The following is a 20441-nucleotide window of genomic DNA, read 5'->3' on the forward strand; positions in this document are numbered from 1 at the left end:
GATCCTCATGCACTGTTGGTGGAAATGCAAACTGGTACAGTCACTACGAAAAACAGTATGGAGATTCCTCAAAAAACTAAAAAGCGAAATACCGTATGATTCAGTAATTCCACTACTGAGTGTTTACCCAAAGAAAACAAAAACACTAATCTAAAAAGATATATGCACTCCTAAGTTTACTGCAGCATTATTTACAATAGCCAAGATATGGAAGCAATCCAAGTGTCCACTGATAGATGAAGAGATAAAGAAGATGTATACAGTATTAGCCAATCATAAAATAGAATGAGATTTTGCCATTTGAAACAACACAGATAGACCCAGAGGGTATGATGCTAACTGCAGTAAGTCAGACAGAGAAAGACAAATACCATATAATTTCACTTATATGTGGAATCTAAAAAACAAACAAAAAGCAGAAAGAGACCCATTAACACAGAACAAACTGATGGTTGCCAGAGAAGGGGGTTGGATGGGAAGAGCAAAATGGGTAAGGGGTAGTGGGAGATACAAGCTTCCAGTTATGGAATGAATAAGTCACAGGCATAAAAAGGACAGCACAGGGAAGAGTCAGTGGTACTGTAATATTGTTGTATGGTAGTAGATGGGAGTTACGCTTGTGGTACACACAGCATAATGAGTAGAATTGTCAAATCACTATGCTGTACATCTAAAACAGATGTTAACACTGGGTGTTCAACTATACTTCAATAAAAAGAATAAAAGTAAAATAAAAGTCCCATTAACCCTTGAACATGGATTTGAAATGTGCAGGTCCACTTACACATTTTTTTTTCAATAAATGTAGTACAGTATTGTAAATGTATTTTCTCTTTATGATTTTCTTAACCACGTTTTTCTCTACCTTATGTTACTGTAAAAATATAGTATACAATACATATAACATATAAAATATATGTTAACTGACTGTTCATGTTATCAGTAAGGCTTCCAGTCAACAGTAGGCTATTAGCGGTTGAGTTTTTAGGGAGTCAAAGGTCATATACAGATTTTCTTACTGCACGGGGGGGTGGAGAGGTTTGCGCCCCTTACCCCTGCATTGTTCAAGGGTCAACTGTACTCATGAATTGCTTCTGCACAGGTAGTCAAGCCTCTGAATGTTTAGCCCCTTTCAGTAATAGTCATGACTATACCTTCTAAGATCCAAAAAGAGAAAATCTTATAGATTACTCTCTGGAGCATTCTAAGGGGTGAAAGACACATTCCAATAGAACCCATTACAATTATTAATTGCTGCAATCCCCTAATTATGAGGATTATTCTCTTCCCAAAACCCCCTCTCTCCAGAAACTCTTTTTCTTGCCTGGAGTGTCAAAGGCTACAACCCTTTGTTTTTTCTTAGACTAGGAAGCCTCTCCTTCTCTGTGTTGGATCTAGAGAGGAAAAGACATTAAGGGCTTGCTTTTGTTTGGCATTATTTTAAATTCCCATCTTCATAATTACAACCACATACTGAAAATTTGTGAGGTAATCAAAAACAGGGAAGCACATCAGATGATACATTACTTTTGGACATCAGGAGTGAAAACTAAAAGCCTGTCATTATGAAGATCTGTTCATTTCAGTTCTCGCTAACAAATCCAATGATAAAGGGAAGAGCTTTATGTGCCATACAACTATCTGGATAGTCAATGAATTAATTCTAAACCATTTCCTTGAAAAGACCACATTTTTATCAGTATTATAAGAAAGTATTGTAAAACTCTGTAGTCTAAGACTGGATATGTATAACTAACCTAGGTATGGCTTCAGTGAAAAATCAAATGCTAATCTAAATTTGGAAAAAACTATGTGTTACCAAATTCTGGTATTAAAAATAACCCTACTGGAAAAAGAAGAAGATACACAATTAATTTAAAAGGTGTATGTGAATTTATGCCTTGAAAAAGCCTTACAGATCTATCCAGCCAGGTCCTTCAATTTATAGCTAAAGAAAATGAAATACAGATATTAATTTATCACCTCTAAAATCTTAGGTAAAATAATAAGAACTAAATTCCTATCACAGAAGAGAAAACTAAATCTCTAGATTACATAGAAGCAATGAGTATTAGAAGAAATATATACTAGATTAGTTCCTAAGAACAAAAATACAAAATTCAATTAGAAAAGGGTGAGATGATTTGAAAGATCAAGATTTTTCATATTAGAGAAGCAGTTCTCAACTCTAGCTGTCCATGAGAATTAGGTGTTGAGTTTTTCATTTTGTTTTGTTTTTCAAATACAGTTGCATAAGCCTTTCTCTAGACTACATGATAGTCTTGGAGTACAGTTTAGGCATGTGAAACTTTTTTTTAAACCTCTTGTTATTCTAATGCATACCTAGGGATTACAATTCTGGTAAATTTGGACTTCCCACCTATACTCAAAACTGAATTATAAACAATTTAGACAGCAGAGCCATATAATGTGACAGTTCATATGGATAAAACACAGTGGATAAAAGTTTCTCATACCTAACAATAATGCAAGCCTAAGATACTCCTTTCTTTTACGCTATCTCTGGGCCCTGACAAACACTTTTCCTTTTAACTGGAAAGCCCTTCTTCCATGCCTTTGCCTGAATAACTCCTACTTACTTCTCAAAACACAACTCAAGTATTATCCCTCTGTAAAGCATTACTGGTGCCCTGCCCCTGGCCCAGGCTAAGTTAGGTTTCCTTTCCCTAAACCTCTCTGCACAGGTCTATCAGAACACATCACACAATGAAGGACAATTTTCCCGACTGTTCTCTCTGTAAACTCTGGGCTCCTTAAAGGTAGAATGTGAGGTTTACTTTTTTTTTTCTTTTAATCTCTTGCATGTTTCAATACAGGTTTGTTAGTCCATATTTTGGAGTCCATATTTGAAAGCAATATATATATATAGCATTGGTTCAAAATGCCTAAGCTTTTCTGGGCAAGAGACAGTCTGACAACTTAAAACTCCAGTTAAGAGTAAGCAGATATAAGCACATGTGTTTTTTCTACTATGCCATTTAAGGCGTCTCTTGAGCAAGAGTTTTTCTTGCACTGGCTGAGTCTAAGCCAGTGTCCATTCATCTAGGCCATACTTCACCAGGCACATGTAACAGTAAACATGATCTCTGTCCTAACAATTCTCTTATAAGGCTAGTATCAATACTAACAAACTGTGTACATGAAATTGGACGATAAAGGAAAAAATAAAAATCATTGTTGGCTAACAGTGATCTCATAAGAAAACCAGATGAACACATGAACCTGGCATTACCAGAGCGTGCTATGCCACTGTCTCTGTCTTCATTCAGCTCTCTTCCAGGCATGTCCATTGGGTTGCTGTGAACTGTGAATTAAGACAAAACTGTGAGTTAAAGCATATAATGCTATTCAGGGTGACGTTGCTTCTTTTATATGGCAAATGAAATCATGCTCATCTCACTGCATTCCTTTATTTTTTTCAATAGCATGGCACAAACCCAACACCAAGAGCTATTACTCAGTTGAACAAGCTTTGAGATCTAGGTGAAGATTGACATATAATATGAAAATATGATATAATATCTAAAGAAGCAAGGGATGACTAAAAGGAAGATAGTCACAATACACTACTAAATGACTAAAAAGCATGCTACTGAACAGTAAGAATGATTCCTGCAAGCAAATAATGGGTATATGATGGTTCACTTTACTATTCTGCCAATATTAATGTATCTTTAAAAATTCCTCAAAATAAAAATTTTAAGAAAACAGTTCGAATAATATGATCCAAATTAAATTTTGTGTTTTTTTAGAAAGGTTAATTCTAGCTGACACAATGGCTAATATATATTTTTTGCCCATTTTTCATATTTTTCAAATTTTCTGTAATAAATATGTATTGTTCCTATCTCATATTTGTAAGGAAAGTAAATATTAATTAAAACAAAAAGTTAGATACAACTCCCTGGATATAAGGCATAAACACACTCTATAATCATCAATTTAATTACATAAATACACTCACATATGCCTTTTACAGTCAATATAGTGGTGCTTGTTCATCTAAATCTTAGCTCTAAGAGAAATCGTTCTTATGGAATAACATAGATCAGAAATTTTAAAATAATAACAGAGGACATTTTCTGCAATTGGTGAACTATGAGTACACAAAAGCTCCTCAACCATGGAAACAAGAGAGTGTCACATGAGAAATTCTAGCTGGTATTATAAGAAATAATGTTCATACTAAAATTTGGTTTAGGATTCTAAAGTTAAAATCATTATTTTATAATGAGATAAATAACAAACTGAAATTTCATGAAAATGTCAATTCTACTGATAACTGAAAATTTCTTGAAAGTTTTAAGAACATACTCAGTAGAAAGGAATTAAGTTATTATACTTGCTAAACAATGTTTTCTTAACCACACCCTCCCCAAATGCATTTATCTGCTCTCTTGTTTCCACAGCTTAACTACAGATTCTAGCCACTGGAGCACACCAACTAGTCTACCCACACAGCACATTGCAAACCTGCAAAGAAAGAGGCGCTCCTGATCAGGCGGAGCGGACCCTGTTCAGAGAATGCCCGCCTGGGGCTGCAGAACTGTGAAAGACCTACATGGCAAAAACGTAAAATATATATGAAAGAGGGCTGTTAGAGAAGCCACGAAGCGTCAGGAATAAAGGGTGAGCTTAGGCAGCACAAATGCAGACCAATAGATATGGATAGAAGCTTTTAAACTGAATAAGAATAATTCAAGCTGGCTTCCCTTCTTTAAAACAGGAGGGTTTCTCTCTGGTCATAGCTTATGTCAAACAACAATTTCGTACCTACTTACTAATAAATCTGTATATAATAATAAAGATAACCTTCCACTATACAGGTAAAAGCTATTTCAAATGTTCAACCCTTTCTAACCTAAAACAGTGCTTTTAAAGATTCAAAAAAGCACAGTAATGTTATCTAAATAATTTGACATTTGCCAAATAAATTTATCTTTTAAAAAGTCAGGTTTGTTTGTTTTTTTAAGATTTTATTTATTTGAGAGAGACCGTGCACGAGAGAGCACAACAGAGAGACAGAGAGAGAGAGAAAATGAGAGAGAAAGCATGAGCTGGGGGTGGGGGACAGAGGAAGAGAGAAAAGCAGACTCCCGGCCGAGCATGGAGCCCACAGTGGGGCTCAATCCCAGGACCCTGGGACCATGACCTGAGTTGAAGGCAGACACTTAACCGACTGAACCACCCAGCTACCCCAAAAAGTCAGTTTTAAGATTAAAGCATTCTCCTGCCGCTGCAGTAAAGAGAAAAAAACCTAAGTGCTTGGCTGAGAAAAGAGAACACAGCATATAACAAAGAGCAGAAAAGGGATCTACTGACAAATAGGTATGAAACTTGTTTTTTCTAACCTGGTGAAGTTACAAAGTAACTAACTTTGGAAGAAAGCAAAGTTCCTAAACCAATGGTCAGCCACAATGGAAGCAGGAACACCAACATAACCCATCAGGGCCAGACTCCCAGCTGTCCAGAAAATATGGCTGCCACACACTGGACCAAACACAGAGTCTGAAGACCCAAATGGGGAACATTATAGCCTAGAAGCAAGCAGCTGGGTTGCCTGCTATGCTTAATCAAGATGGCCTGAAAAACCACCTAGGAGGTTACCCAGGATAGAATAGAGGCTTTCTGTTTTATCAAGTGACAAATGTATTTTTCAAATTGCTAATGGATATTTTTCTATAACAAGAATTTCTTTTTTTTAAAGATTTTATTTATTTATTTGAGAGAGAAAGAATGAGAGACAGAGAGCATGAGAGGGAGGAGGGTCAGAGGGAGAAGCAGCCTCACTGCCGAGCAGGGAGCCCGACGTGGGACTCGATCCCGGGACTCCAGAATCATGACCTGAGCCGAAGGCAGTCACCTAACAAACTGAGCCACCCAGGCGCCCCAATTTCTAAAATTATAGTGCATTTGCAGCAATCTTTCTGTGTTTCAACTGTTCAGCTCTTTCTTCAATTCTCTCTAGCAACTTCAAAACTTATCTACTCTCTTTAAACTCCTTCCCTACCTACCTCCTTCCTTACTTTCAGGATATGACTGTCTCCCACATATGCATGTGTGTACACAAAATTTACCAGACAGGAACTCTCCTGTTTCCTACCACCTTGTCTCCAAACTTAATCAAATTCTGGCCCACCTGCCTCCTTCCTGCTAGAGTTAGGAACCCACTCCTCCCTCCCTTCCAAAGCTAATTCTGTGTCAGCTAGGACCTTCAAAAATCTCACTTTACCACTTCTTTCTCTACCCTTACCCTCCTATTCCATCAACATTTAAACACAGTCAAAACTAGTGGTGCCTGGGTGGCTCAGTTAAGCCTCCAACTCCTGATTTCGGCTCAGGTCATGATCTCAGGGTTGTGAGATCAAGTCCCGCATCAGGCTCCAGGCTGAGCTTGGAGCGTCTTAAGATTGTCTCTCTCCCTGCCCCCTCTTCTCAAAAAAATAAAACAAAAAAATTATTTAAAAAAGCACAGTCAAAACTATTCTCTCTATATATTTAACCTTATACAATTCAATAGTTTTAAAATGTGGTCTAAAGACTCCTTGGGGTCCTTCCAACCCTTTCAGGGGTCTGTATAAAACCGTATTTTCTTTTTTTCTTTTTTAAAGATTTTATTTATTTATTTGACAGAGAGAGACACAGCGAGAGAGGGAACACAAGCAGGGGGAGTGGGAGAGGGAGAGGCAGGCTTCCCGCGGAGCAGAGAGCCCGATGTGGGTCTTGATCCCAGGACCCCGGGATCATGACCTGAGCGGAAGGCAGACACTTAACGACTGAGCCACCCAGGCGCCCCCTAAACACTGTATTTTCTTAATACACTTCAACCAAAACAACATAGTACAAGAGAATGAATGCAGACGCAGATATGAGGATTAAGTTGTATTCTATTAAACCAAAAATGAAGGAGTTTTGCAAAAATGTAAAACAATGCCACTCTCCTCATTAAGTTTTTTTTCATGGAAAATAGTCATTTCATAACATGTTATTTATATTAACATGAAAAAAGTTTGTTTTTTTAATGACTTAAATTTTAAAATGTTTTAATTTTTAATATATCATATTTCAATAAAGGTAACCCACATAAACATAAACTCTCTGTGTTCCTCAATAATTTCTAAGTGCGTAAAAGGGTCCTGAGACCAAAAAGAACCACTGCTTAAATCCTGGAAGAAAGAATGACCTCTGAGTCCCTCCTCAACTCTGGCTTCTATTCTCTCCACTGAAACTGTGCACATAGGCCACCAAAAGCCTTCCTACTGATTAATGCAGTCCATACTCTTATATTACCTTATTATATATTTGATGCTGACTAAATTACACTTTGAACTTTTCCCCACAGTTCCCAATGATTACACCCTAGGTTTTTTTCTTAATCCTCTTATGTGCTTCTCTTCACCTACTCCTTCCTTCTTTAAGCCAGCATTCCCCAGGATTTTATCCTCAACAACATTTCCCTCTCATTATTTAACATTTCCTAGGTCACCTCAGTCATTCTTACACTTTCATTTATCATTTATAAGCTAATGCTTCACAAATCCATGGTAGATACAGCTAACTGTCTAAAAAAGAACTGTGTTCTCCCTTCTATTTTATCAAGTAGTTTCTGAGAAGTTACCCAGCTAGGGATCTTATTTCTCAAATCTCCTTATATTATAGGTGAAGCCATGTGATTAGCTGCCACTAACAGAATGTGAACAAAACCGATATATGTCATGTTCAGACTGAGGTTGGTTATGAAATGGATGTGCCTTTTCAATACTCAATTCCTTTCCCCTGGCTTCGTGCAGCTGAGCACAACCTTGGAAACCACATGTTGAAGAAGGCAGAACTCCAAGAAGGAAGGAGACTGGACCTCTGAAACACTGCTTGGAGGAAAACTGTTTATCAATGAGCAACACCCTTTTGAACTTCACATGGCTGGAAAAAAAAAAAAAACTCTACTTTAAAATTATTACATGCTCACTAATTTTTATGTTACAGCACCTACCACTACATGTACTAATGAACTATAATGGATCTCTTTACTTGGATAACCAACCAATACTTCCATTCCAACATACATAAACCTAAAGTCACCAATTCCTAATTTGTTCTGTTCCTTCTAATGAATGGCACCAACATCCAAGCAATTACACAAGCAGACGGCAAAGTGCCACACGATTCCTCCCTTCTCCTCCCTTCATCCGTCTAATCTCCACGTCCTGTCCATTCTATTTCCCATAATGAGCCTCTCAACAGCTCTCTGTCCTCACGGACAGTCTTATTCTAGGTCTCCAGTGCCTGTCACTTGGATTATCAGAAGGACTCTTCTAATACAGATGTTTTCCTCAATCCCATTGGTTCATCTGAATCCTTTTCCACTGTAATCAGAATACTCTTTCATAGAGATAAAGCTAATCTGATCATATTTCTCTCTTCTGACTCCTTTGTGGTCACCTTCAGAATGCACCACAAAGATCTCTAGCTAGAAGGAGTATAAGTGACTAAGTACCCCAAGCTGATGTGTTCTGACATCTGTTGTCATGTTTGTGCAAGGCCACATATCCCATAGGCTGCTCCCAGCCAGGGACTGATCACAGCAGAAATAGTAAGGCAGACACATTTTGGCAACACATGTAACAACGAACTTTGATTTAAATACTTGTCAATGACCTTACCAAACCTTCCATGGGTTGCATGGTAGGATAGGACACTTCCATTCAATCTTCTCTCTTTCATTTGGGGTCAGACTTGCATCACAATCTGAGGGCTCTCTTGACCTTTCCCAGCTCCCTCCTCATTTTCTCTTACATTGTCATTTCTCCTAATATTATCCTTGCATGTTTAATCGTGTCTTGCACCTGTTAAAAGGACCCAAACTAACACACCCTCACTACTACCCAACTGCTTAAAGCCTAAAGCACCCTTTGTCATCAACTTCTTACTCACTTTTTTATTTCTTTTAACTCTTTTTACTCCTATTCTTTGCTCCATCAACACTGATTTATTCGCTTTCTTTCCTCGTGCTATCATCTCTTGCTCCTAGGTCTGTGCACACACTACTCCTTTTTCCTAGAATGTTTCTGTCCCCAAACACAGGGCTAATCCTTCAAGGTTAGGCCTCACTTCTTCAAGAAAGTCTGAGACTCTCCAGGACTGGATTAGGGACTCTTCCTCATTTCTATCACACCACGCTCTTTAGCATGTCCAAGAAATAACTGCACTCTACTATAACTGTTGTATTACTTGTGTGATTCCCACTAACTATTGTATTACTTGTGTGATTCCCACTGTTGAGGCAGGAAGTTGTCTGCTTCACCACTGCACCCTCAGGGCCTAGCAGAGTGCTTAGCATAGAAGAGATGCTTGAGAAATATTTGCTGATTAACTGGAAATGTAAAGAAAATAAGAAATGGTACTCAAATATCCTTGATTCACAATTACAAACGTGCAAGTAAAAGCCACTCATTATTTAAAGTCTACGCTTTTTTTTTAAAGTCTACACTTTTTTAATGGATTAATTTCCTATCCTGTATTAAAACAGAGATGAGTGTATCTAGTATCCATAAGGTAATTTACTATTTAAATTACTATTAATTTACTATTTTAAGTGATAACGGATTTGTATTATTAAAATAAATAGCTTTTAATGTGACTGCTGGCGCCCACTGAGTGTCGGCATGAGGGGGGCCAGTGTGCTTGGGATCCCCTGATTGAGCCCCTGGTGGCTCTGCCCCTTCCCCCAGGGCCTCGGCATCAACCTCAAGGAACACACCTGCGTCCAGCCCTGGGCTTTGTCATGAGCTTCCCGGACAAGCAGAGACTGGAGCCACCCACCTGCAGTCATCCTGCAGACTTGTGGGCAGGAGAATAAGTGCTTCTTATAAAAAGATCTCTGGATTTGGGGGTGATTTGTTACCCACTGTTATCCTGGCAACACCTGACAGATGCATTTACACTGGCCTCTTGAGCTTTGAAAAGTATCAAATTACAAAGAAAAAAGATTCAGTTATCTCCTTGTCACAGTTTTACTTTATTAAAACCAATGAAATAACTAATCATTTGAGTTATGAAAAAGCAGTACTATTTTTCTTAAAAATGTATAAACTTTCTTTTTTAAAAAGACTTACTTATTTTGAGAGAGAGAGGAAGAGCATGCAAGCAGGGAGAGGGGCAGAGAGAATCTCAAGCAGACTCACCAATGAGCACAGAGCCCGACGCGGGGCTTGATCTCACAATCGTGAGATCCTGACCTGAGCCGAAATCAAGAGTTGGACGCTTAACCAACTGAGCCACCCAGGCTCCCCAAAATATGCAAACTTTCTAAAGTACATGCCTGACACTGTAACTAGCCCATACCACTTGCTGAATAAATGGTTGTTCGTTTGAATGAACATAAATTATAAAAAATAATAGAATGCAATATGGTTCAAGTTGGAAGAAAAATGGTTTCCTGCTTGTATATATAACTAATATTTATTAAAATCAGTTTGAAATAAAAATTCTCACTAAATAAAGAAAAAGAGAAGTATTTATCCTAGTCTAGTTGCTGTCACGTTCTGGCATGTTACAGTTATTTGCATACCAGGAATATGACCAGCATCAATTTAGTTTAGCTTTGTAGGGTAAAACAAATGACTAGAAATTTTAGGAACAGTTTGTCACTTCAAAATGTTGAACTTAAATAATAACAACAATTAACTAAGCTGTTATTTTAATAAATCTTTAAAGGAATATCAAATTTGGATATCTGCTTATCTATCTGAATTCGGGTCACAAAAATGAGCACCATTTTAAAATTACTTTTATGGTTAGGGAAGAGAGAAGGGAGAAAGTGTAATACCAGTCTTCTTCAGCTGAAATATTAAAAAAGGCTGGTAAGGACTTTTTATACCAATGACAGTGCCTTTCAAAGATGCATCAAAGTTAAAAACAAGAAACAAACCAGATATATCTTCAGCAGTTCTTTTTCAGATATGAAATAAATATTACGTTCAAATATACAAAAAGTATGTTTTTCAAATAATACAAATGTTTTACATATTTCCAATTTAAATTCCTTTTCCACTTTTAGATGCCAAACTCTGTGGTCTTATTAAAAGGTCTACATTATTAAGAAAGAACTGCAAATTCTTGTTATACTGTTAACCTATATAAAACTTGTAAAACCAAAGGAACCATTTACCTATATTTCCAAGTAGTCCATTCATAACTGTGTTATTACAATCAGCCTTTAACGTACTGTTGTCCTGATTGATGAATTCAAGACTGTCTTGCAGCCTAAAGTGGGAAAAGAAACAATAAATTGCAAATTCATTTTATGCTCTTTATGGCAATTCTTTGCATATCTCAATGAAATTTTAAGTAACTTTTTTTTTTTTAAGTATTCTTCTTAGTTTATAGCACTGACTCAGGGGTTGGCAACCCCTGAGGCCTAAATCCAGCCTGCTGCCTGTTTTTATAAATAAAGTTTTATTGGAAAACAGCCATGCTATGTATACAGCCATGTATATACTGTATATGGCTGCTTTAATGCTACAATGGTAGAGCTGAGAAACCAGACATACTGCCTCGCCCACAAAGCCAAAATTATTTACTATTTAGAACTTTACAGAAAAAGGTTACTGACCCTAATTTAAATTGTAAAGGCTTTCCCTCATATTTTGGACCTGAAATTATTTTCTAAACTACTGGCAGGAAAAGAAGAAAAAAAAAAAAAGACAAGAACAAAAATCAACGTATCATTAGTTCACACATTTTAAATGAATTATGTCACTCCTGTTAGTAAATTATTCAAAATAACAAAAATAAAATTACGTTATGCTTTTAGTACAAAGTATCTTCCTAGGGATTCTAAAAACCATCAGTAAAAAATTAGAAAAGATGAAGATACTGAGAGGATCAGAGCTAGAATCAGAGATTCCAATGTAGGATCTCTAATTTCTATTTTAGTATTAAACTCTTGAAAATTAGCACTTTTAACATCAGTATTTTTTAAGCATCAATACTATGAAAAAATATCTCTCCCCTTTCCTTCCTTCCTAAAAGAAAAGTTAGTAAAGAGCTGTAAGTATTAGAACCTTAGCTAATAAAACCCCTGATAGGTCTTTCTGGAGCATTTACAATTAATGGAACCCTTGAGAATTTTTCTAGTTTTGAGTAGCCTCCTTGCAACCTCTTCTGCTGCTTTTGACTTTGGGTAACCCCACAGATTCTGGCTAGCCAGAATTCTGATCTGGGCCCTGAAGTCTGTCACTGGAATCCACTAACACCTCACCCTAACCCTAGTCCTTCATTAACTAAGTTCTGGCATGTAGCCCATGATTCTAATATCAGGCCTGGCCTTGTTTCAGCTTCACATTTCTAATCTTGGCATTAACACCTTGTGGTAGTCTTGTGCCCCACCATGGGTGACCTAGGCCACTCCTGATTGCAGAGTAAATTCTGCAAGGGATCTGAAAACTGAAGAGCACAATATACAGATGCTAACTCAGCATGGCATACAAAATGGAAAATCAGTATCTCATCCTAACATGGGAATGTTGTCAACATTTTACTTCCATATATAGCTTCTAGAAGCAAATTAGAGAAAGAGAAAGCACATTTCCTATTCTTCAACTAAACTCAAATGAGAAGTAATCTGGACTCCATACAGAGAGCAGTTGAATTAAAAAAAAAACACCCAACAATATGCTGCCTACAAGAGACTCAGTTCAGCTTTAAGGATATGTATAGGCTCAATGTGAAGGAACAGAAAAAGATAATCCATGTAAATGGAAATTAAAGAAGAGCAGAGAAAGCTATACTTATATCAGAAAAAATAGACTTCAAGCCAAAAACAGTAACAAGAGAGAAAAATGGTCATATAATTCGAGGAGCAATTCATCAAGAAGACATAGCATGTAACAATCATAAATACAAATGCACTCAACATCAGAGCACCTAAACATATTAAGCAAACACTGACATATCTAAAGAGACAACAGTGCAATAATTAGTAAAGGACTTTAACATTCTACTTTCAACAATGAACAGATCATCCAGACAGAAAGTCAACAAAGAAATGTTGGACTTGAACCATACCTTACACCAAATGGAACTAACAGATAAATACATATATAGACATATCCAAGAGTAGCAGAATACCATCCTTCTCAAGTGGACATGGAACATTTTCTAATACATATCACATGATAGGTCACAAAACAAGTTTTAGTAAATTTGAGAAGATTGAAATCACACCAAGTATCTTTTCTGACCAGAATGGTATAATACTAAAAATCAGTAACAAAAGGAGAGCTGGACAGTTCACAAATATGTGGAGATTAAACAACATGATCCTGAACAACCAATGAGTCAAAGAAGAAATCAAAAGGAAAATCAAGAAATACCTTGAAACAAAAATGGAAGCACAGCATATCAAAACCTGTGAGATGTTACAAAAGCAGTTCAAAGAGGGAAGTGATAGCAATAAATGTCTACAGTAAGAAGCCAAAAAGATCTCAAATGAATGACATTGAATTACACCTCAAAAAACGAGGAAAAAAACAAAGCCCACAGTTAGTTAGGAAGGAAGGAAATAAAGATCAATTGGAGAATAAATGAAATAGAAAAAAGAAAAATAACACTGAAGATCGATGAAACTAAGAGCTGGTTTTCTGAAGAGACAAAATCAACAAATCTTTAGCTAACTCAGAAAAAAAAAGAGAAGACTCGAATAAATGAAATCAAAAACAAAAGAGACATTACATCTGATACCATACAAATAAAAAGGATCATGAGACCACTATAAACAGTTACACACCAACAAAACAGATAATCTGTAAAAAATGAATAAATTCCTAGAAACATACAACCTACCAAGAATGAATCATGAAGAAATAAAAAATCTGAACAGACCAATAATGAGTAAGGAAAATCAATCATTAATCAAAAACCTCCCAACACAGAAAAGCCAAGAGGACCAGATGGTTTCCTTGGTAAATTCTACCAAACATGTAAAGAAGAATTAATGCCAATTCTACTCAATTTGTTCCAAAAATCAAAGAAGGAACAAACTCAAACTCATCTTACAAGGCCTGACACCTGTAATGTCAGCATTACCCTGACACCAAGGCCAGACAAGGACATTATAAGAAAATTACAGATCACTTCTCCTGAATATTATAAATGCAAAAATTCTCCATAAAATATTAACAAACCAAATTCAACAGAACATTAGAAGATCATTCAATATGATCAAGTGGGATTTATCAGTGGACTGCAAGGATGCTTCAATAGACACAAAGCAATAAATGAGAATTACCACATTAAAAGAATGAAAGATAAAAATCACATGATTATGTCAACAGATGCAGAAAATGCATATGACCGGGGTGCCTGGGTGGCTCAGTCGGTTAAGTGTCTGCCTTCAGCTCAGGTCATGACCCTGGGGTCCTGGGAAGGAGCCCTGCATTGGGTTCCCTGCTCTGCGGGGAGCCTGATTCTCCCTCTCCTCCCCACTCATGCTCTCTGTCACTATCTCTGTCTCTCTCTCTCAAATAAATAAAAATCTTTAAAAGAAAGAAAGAAAAAGAGAGAAAGAAAGAGAGAAAAAGCATATGACAAAAGACATCTTTCCATGGAAAAAAACCCTCAAAAAGTAGGTTGGAAGAACAAATACCGTTAAAAATGTCCACATTACCCAAAGTCATCTTTAGATTCAATGCAAGTCTTATCAAAATTCCAATGGCATTTCTCCAAGAAATAAGAAAACAATCCTAAAATGTGCTGGGAGCTACAAAAGACCGTTAATAGCCAAAGCAATCCTAAGAAAAACTATATTACAACGTTAACATAATCAAACAGTATAGTACTGGCATAAAAACAGACACACAAATCAATGGAACAGAATTCAAGAGCCTAGAAAAAAAACCCTGTATATACAGTCAACTAATATTTGATAAGGGACATTTAACTGGGAAAGGATAGTGCCTTCAATAAATAATGATGGGAAAACTGGATAACCACCTGCAGATGAATGAAATTAGAACCCTATCTTACACCACTCACAAAAACGAACTCAAAATTGATTAAAGATATAAACAAAAGACCCCAAAACTGCAAATCTCCTAGAAGAAACCACAGGGTTTAAAAAGCTCCTTGACAATGGTCATAGCAGCAGTTTCCTAGATATGACACAAACAGCACAAGCAACAAAAGCGAAAATAAGTAAATGGGAATACATCACACTAAAAAGCCTCTACACAGCAAATAAACAACTGACAAAATAAAAAGGCAAACTATGGAATGGTAAAAAATATTTGCAAATCCTTTATCTGATAAAGGGTTAATATCCAAAATATATAAATAATTCATACAAATCAGTAGCAAAAAACAAAGAACCTGACTAAAAACTTAATACTTCTTCTGAATATTCAGAAGAATTGAATAGACAATTTTCCAAAGAAGACATGCAAATGGCTAAGAGGTACATGAAGAGGTGCTCAACATCACTAATCATCAGAGAAATGCAAATCAAACCATAACAAGGTATCACCTCTCACCTTTTATAATAGCTAACATCAAAAAAGACAAGAGATTATCAAGTGGTGGACAGGGTATTGAGAAAAGGGAATGCTTCTGCACTGCTGGTGGGAATATAAATTGAGGCAGCCACTCTGATCACAAAACAGTATGAAGTTCTTCAAAAAATTAAAAAGAGAACTACTGTATGATCCAGGAATCCCACTTTTGGATATATATCCGAAGGAACTAAAATGAGGATCTCAGAGATATCTGCACTCAGGTGTTCACTGTGGCATTAGAGACAATGATCCATAAATGGAGACAGACTGAGTGTCTATAAACAGATGAATGGATAAAATGTCACACACACACAAAGACACACACACACACAGAAGAATATTTTGACCATGAGAAAAGGGAATCCTGCCATTCACGACAATCTGAATGAACCTTAAGGGTGTTATGCTAAGTGAAATAAGTCAGAGAGAGACAAACACTGTATAGTATCACTTACATGTGCAATATAAAAAACTGAACACAGAGAAACAGAAACCAGGGTGGTGGTTACCAGAAGTTGAGAGTGGGAGAAATGGGGAGATAACAGTCAAAGGGTACAAACATCAGTTATAGGGCTTTTAAGTTCTGAGATCTAACGTATAGCATACTGACTATAGCTAATAATACTGTTATTTTATATACTTGAAAGCTGCTAAGAGAGTAAATCTTAACTGTTCTCACCACAAAAAAGAAATGGCAATTTTGACAGGATGGAGGTGTTAGCTAATGCTATGGTGGTAATCATTTTGTAATATATAAATGTACCAAATAAATGTGTTGTACACATTAAATTTACACAATGTTGGATGTCAATTATATCTCATTAAAGCTAGAAGAAAAAAGCCTGACCTCCATAAACTTTCAAACTTAAGAGATGGAAGAAAATCTCAATTTAAGCTGCAACCCTGAGAACAATCTGTTAGTTTTCACACTTAGCACATCCTAAATAATCCATTTCTCCCAGCATTCAAAATCACTTACGTATTGAGACTTCCACAGATACTGCTGCCGGTCCGTGCAGTAAAAACTTTGCTGAGCATGAGTTGTGGAGGGGAACTATGAAGAAAAAGAAAGGGACAGAGAGAGAGAGATCAAAACTAAAACATAAAGAACTTCTCAATTTATTACAAATAAAAATGTATATGGGCGCCTGGGTGTCTTAGTTGGTTAAATGTTGGACTCTTGATTTTGGCTCAGGTCATGGTCTCAGGGTTGCGAGATCAAGCCCGGTGTCAGGCTGCATGCTGTGCATGGAGCCTGCTTAAGATTCTCTCTCTCCCAGGGGCGCCTGGGTGGCTCAGTCGTTAAGCATCTGCCTTCAGCTCAGGTCATGGTCCCAGGGTCCTGGGATCAAGCCCCGCATTGGGCTCCCTGCTCAGCGGGAAGCCTGCTTCTCCCTCCTCCCACTCCCCCTGCTTGTGTTCCCTCTCTCGCTGTGTCTGTCTCTGTCAAATAAATACTTAAAAAAAAAAAAAAGATTCTCTCTCTCCCTCTCCCTGTTCCCATCCCCCCCACCAAAATAAGTATAAATCACAAAGATTTCATTGCATAGTTACAACAGTCATGAAGTAGCATGAAACCCATAAAACACCATAAATCTGACATGCTCAATCTGTGTGAAAACTACAGGAAATTCTCCCATCTTCAAAAATTACATGTTCTAAAATGGATTATGAAAAATCAGAAAAACCCTCACCGGATCTGATGAATTTTTAAGGTAGACCCTTTATAGCTCATTGCTACTGAGCCAAACATCATCTCTCCAAGCATATTGGCATCAGAAGAGCACCGAGAACCCTAAAAAATAACCATAACATTAATAAAACTGCAAAATTTTAAAACCTATTTCAAATATTGAATTTTACTGAAAATTCCTTTGCTACAGTTATTCTACATATACTTTTTTAAAAAGTGACTCTACATTGTATACACTGTTCTATAGCTTGATTTTCTTCATTTCACAATGTGTTACAGATCTAACCATATTGTTATACAAAGACTCCTCTTGAAGAGCTGCATAGTATTCTAAATACCACAGTTCACCTTACTGCTGGACATTAAGTTACTTCCAGGTTTTTATAATACTTAATGCTTAAATGAACATTGTTAACCACATCTTTTGCATATGCAATGTTTCTCCAGGGCAGAAAATAAGAAATAGAATTCACTAAACATGCAGAACAGTTTTTACCACTCCTGTGCAAAAGAGGTATCTATAAACATGGTAATTTATATCTATTTTGTACTTTTTAAAAGGACTTATTTAAAACATTACAATGTCTTGCTCTCAAAAGAACTCCAATTAAAAGTTATTCCTTTCCATTATTCTTTAAATGTCTCTGTCATCATAGAAGTCAGAAAAAAAGTAAAATTGAACTCATCCATTTGATTACTAATTAGATACTGTGGTAAATATCACTAATTACCCACAAAATATCTTATTCTTTACTTTTGAAGTTTAATTTGTTTCAGGGCAGCAATGTTGCCCCCCCACCAAATGCATTTCACAGCCTCCCTTGTAGACAAATTGTGAGTTGGTTTCTACATCCAAAAGGTTAAACTAATGGTTGGAGTAGCACTTTCAGAACTTATGCATTTATATGCATTCAACAAAGGCCTGGTCAATGAGATATAAATGGAAGTCACTGGAGATGGAGATGCCATATTAGGACCACAAGGCAATAATTACACATTAACTTTAGCTAAGTAGAAAGATAAAGATGCCTTGGTTTGTAAAGCCATCTTGAAACCCATGTATCATACCTAGACGGCCTTTCAGACTTGTCACGTGAACAAAATAATCCCTAGGAATAATGCAATTCCTAACTTACACAGTTATATAATAAAACAAGTGATAAGGAAGAGGACCTAAATAACTATCTAAGATAATAACTGAGTATTATTCACAAATTTCACTAAGCCATTCCATCATAAAAAATAAAAAATTAGGAGTTTTAAAAAATATTTAAAAGACTCTTCTGATGATAACAAAGTGTTGAAGACCCCCATTTTACATGTGGAGCCCAGGGAATATAACTGTACACTATTTTTATTTTTATGTGATTCTTCTACTCTTCTGCTTATTTAATGCCCATCTGGGTTTTAAAAAAATCTATATATTTACATTGTTAGCTTTCCTAAAAAGGCATCTTCAAATAGCAATCTCATTATATGTAACTATTTTGTATCAGTTTTTTTATATATATTCATTTACATATTATTTTTTCTCTCTTAGGTATTATAGTCTTAATCTTGTTTTAATAAAGACACAAAGCCAATGCTTAAGAAAAAAATCACTTCTGATATACCTACTTACAAAAATAACTCATCTAGGGATCTGATTAAGATAAAAATTTTTATTTCAAAACACAAAGGTTTGGGTACTAAAAACAACATTTAGGAACAGAGCGAAAAATTCTTAAATTTTAATGATCGTGTGAAGGTTTTTTTTTTTTTTAAGCTCAATGCCAATCTTCAAAACTATTATGAATTCAAATATCAAAGCATTTACAGATTTTACTACTAAAACTGGAAAAGAGTCCTCAAAACGCAAAATATAGTAAAAATAAGTTCATGTTTAAATTTTATTAGACCATATAGTTTGCCAGTAAAGGTTATCCTTGCCTGCTCTAATACATATCAAACAGTTATCATGAATGTCACTGGCATGTTATATATTTTTATAAAACATAATCTATAATAAACGTTATAATTTAAGAAGTACTATTATCTTTCATGCTTTTTTTAAATAAGGCCCTTATTTAAAAGGTCAATTTTTTAAGTACCTATTGCTAGAAGCTATTAATCTGTAATAATCTGTGTAGACCAAAGATAATGTTCTAGTTACCCAAAATCACATTTATCAAGTGTAGTGAACTATATGCTACAATAATTCAATGTCTCTTGCTAAAAAAGCAGATTTCCAGGACCATACTGAGCCTATATCAGAATATCTGGGCACATAGCCTGGGAATATGAACTTTAAAAAAGAAAATCTCTAGGGATCTTGATGCAACATGAGGGTACAATCACTCAATGCTTCAGGGTTTCTACAATCTGGATCCATGTGCTAATATTCATTTTTAACTGCATTATATTAGGCAGAAATGCAAGTTTACACAATTCATCAAATCAGCAAACACCCAACCTGGTATAAGTATGATGATGTCACATAGCATAACACTATTAGGAACTTACTAAGGTATCATGCTTAAGCTGGAGGAGAAACAGGGGAAGACCCCTGGGGCAACTATATAGTACCTCCTAGTATCTGGATTTTAAACACTTCAGAGCTCTTTCATATACACTGTCACATTTACATGATAGAAGAGTCATTTCCCATCCAAACACAATTACCTAATTACAAATAATTTAAAGACCCAGAACTCCATGTTGATATTTCTAAATATAAAACACTTGTGATTCATTCATGCAAACTTGGATGACACAAATTCACATAGATGACATTCACTTGGTATGAAGCCAAACACTTAATTTTAATGTAAAATATAACAAGTTTATACAGAAGTTCCCATTAGGTACTAATTTGTTTAACTTTGTATTTTAAAAGAGTCAGATTACTTCTGAAATATATAAATGTCCATTTCTGCATGTGTATACTTCCAATCATACTTTAATTTCATACTACAGCCAAACTGTATTATTAGTTTATATTTATATTTGTATTTCAATAATTTAAAAGTATCTAAAATAAATTATTCTGGTAGCCCAAAAAATCTGATTTGGGAAATAAAAGGGAAAAACTACCCCTTGCTACCTTATGCCCATAGTTCTCTGAACTTCTCCTAAGATTTATCAAACTGCATAAACTTACTTATTTAATTACCTGCCTCCCCAGTAAGTTAAGGACTAGT

At 35.9% G+C, this 20441-nt stretch overlaps 1 protein-coding gene and 1 long non-coding RNA gene across 4 annotated transcripts in view; one reads left to right on the top strand and one right to left on the bottom strand.

The window, feature by feature from the left end:
* The window catches only part of LOC114209423 (uncharacterized), a 58407-nt gene extending 53519 nt beyond the window's left edge, over nt 1-4888 (top strand). For both annotated transcript variants that reach the window (XR_003609350.2, XR_003609349.2), the window contains exon 3: nt 4431-4888. This is a non-coding gene — a long non-coding RNA (uncharacterized LOC114209423). The remainder of the gene's footprint in view (nt 1-4430) is intronic.
* Nucleotides 1-20441, bottom strand: part of FNIP1 (folliculin interacting protein 1) — a 154349-nt gene that overhangs the window by 47619 nt on the left and 86289 nt on the right. Inside the window, exons 4-8 of one of the 2 annotated variants that reach the window (XM_028103460.2) lie at nt 17264-17364; nt 16549-16623; nt 11189-11283; nt 4495-4578; nt 3254-3325 (exon numbers count right to left, since the gene is read on the bottom strand). In XM_028103460.2, coding sequence (XP_027959261.1) covers nt 3254-3325; nt 4495-4578; nt 11189-11283; nt 16549-16623; nt 17264-17364 — 427 coding nt within the window. The remainder of the gene's footprint in view (nt 1-3253; nt 3326-4494; nt 4579-11188; nt 11284-16548; nt 16624-17263; nt 17365-20441) is intronic. The other variant, XM_028103458.1, reaches the window with a different exon arrangement.

This window comes from Eumetopias jubatus, unplaced genomic scaffold (genome assembly GCF_037043125.1).
Source record: "Eumetopias jubatus isolate StellerSeaLion01/CBP00866 unplaced genomic scaffold, mEumJub1_p1.0 scaffold_5, whole genome shotgun sequence".
Taxonomy (NCBI): Eukaryota; Metazoa; Chordata; class Mammalia; order Carnivora; family Otariidae; genus Eumetopias; species Eumetopias jubatus.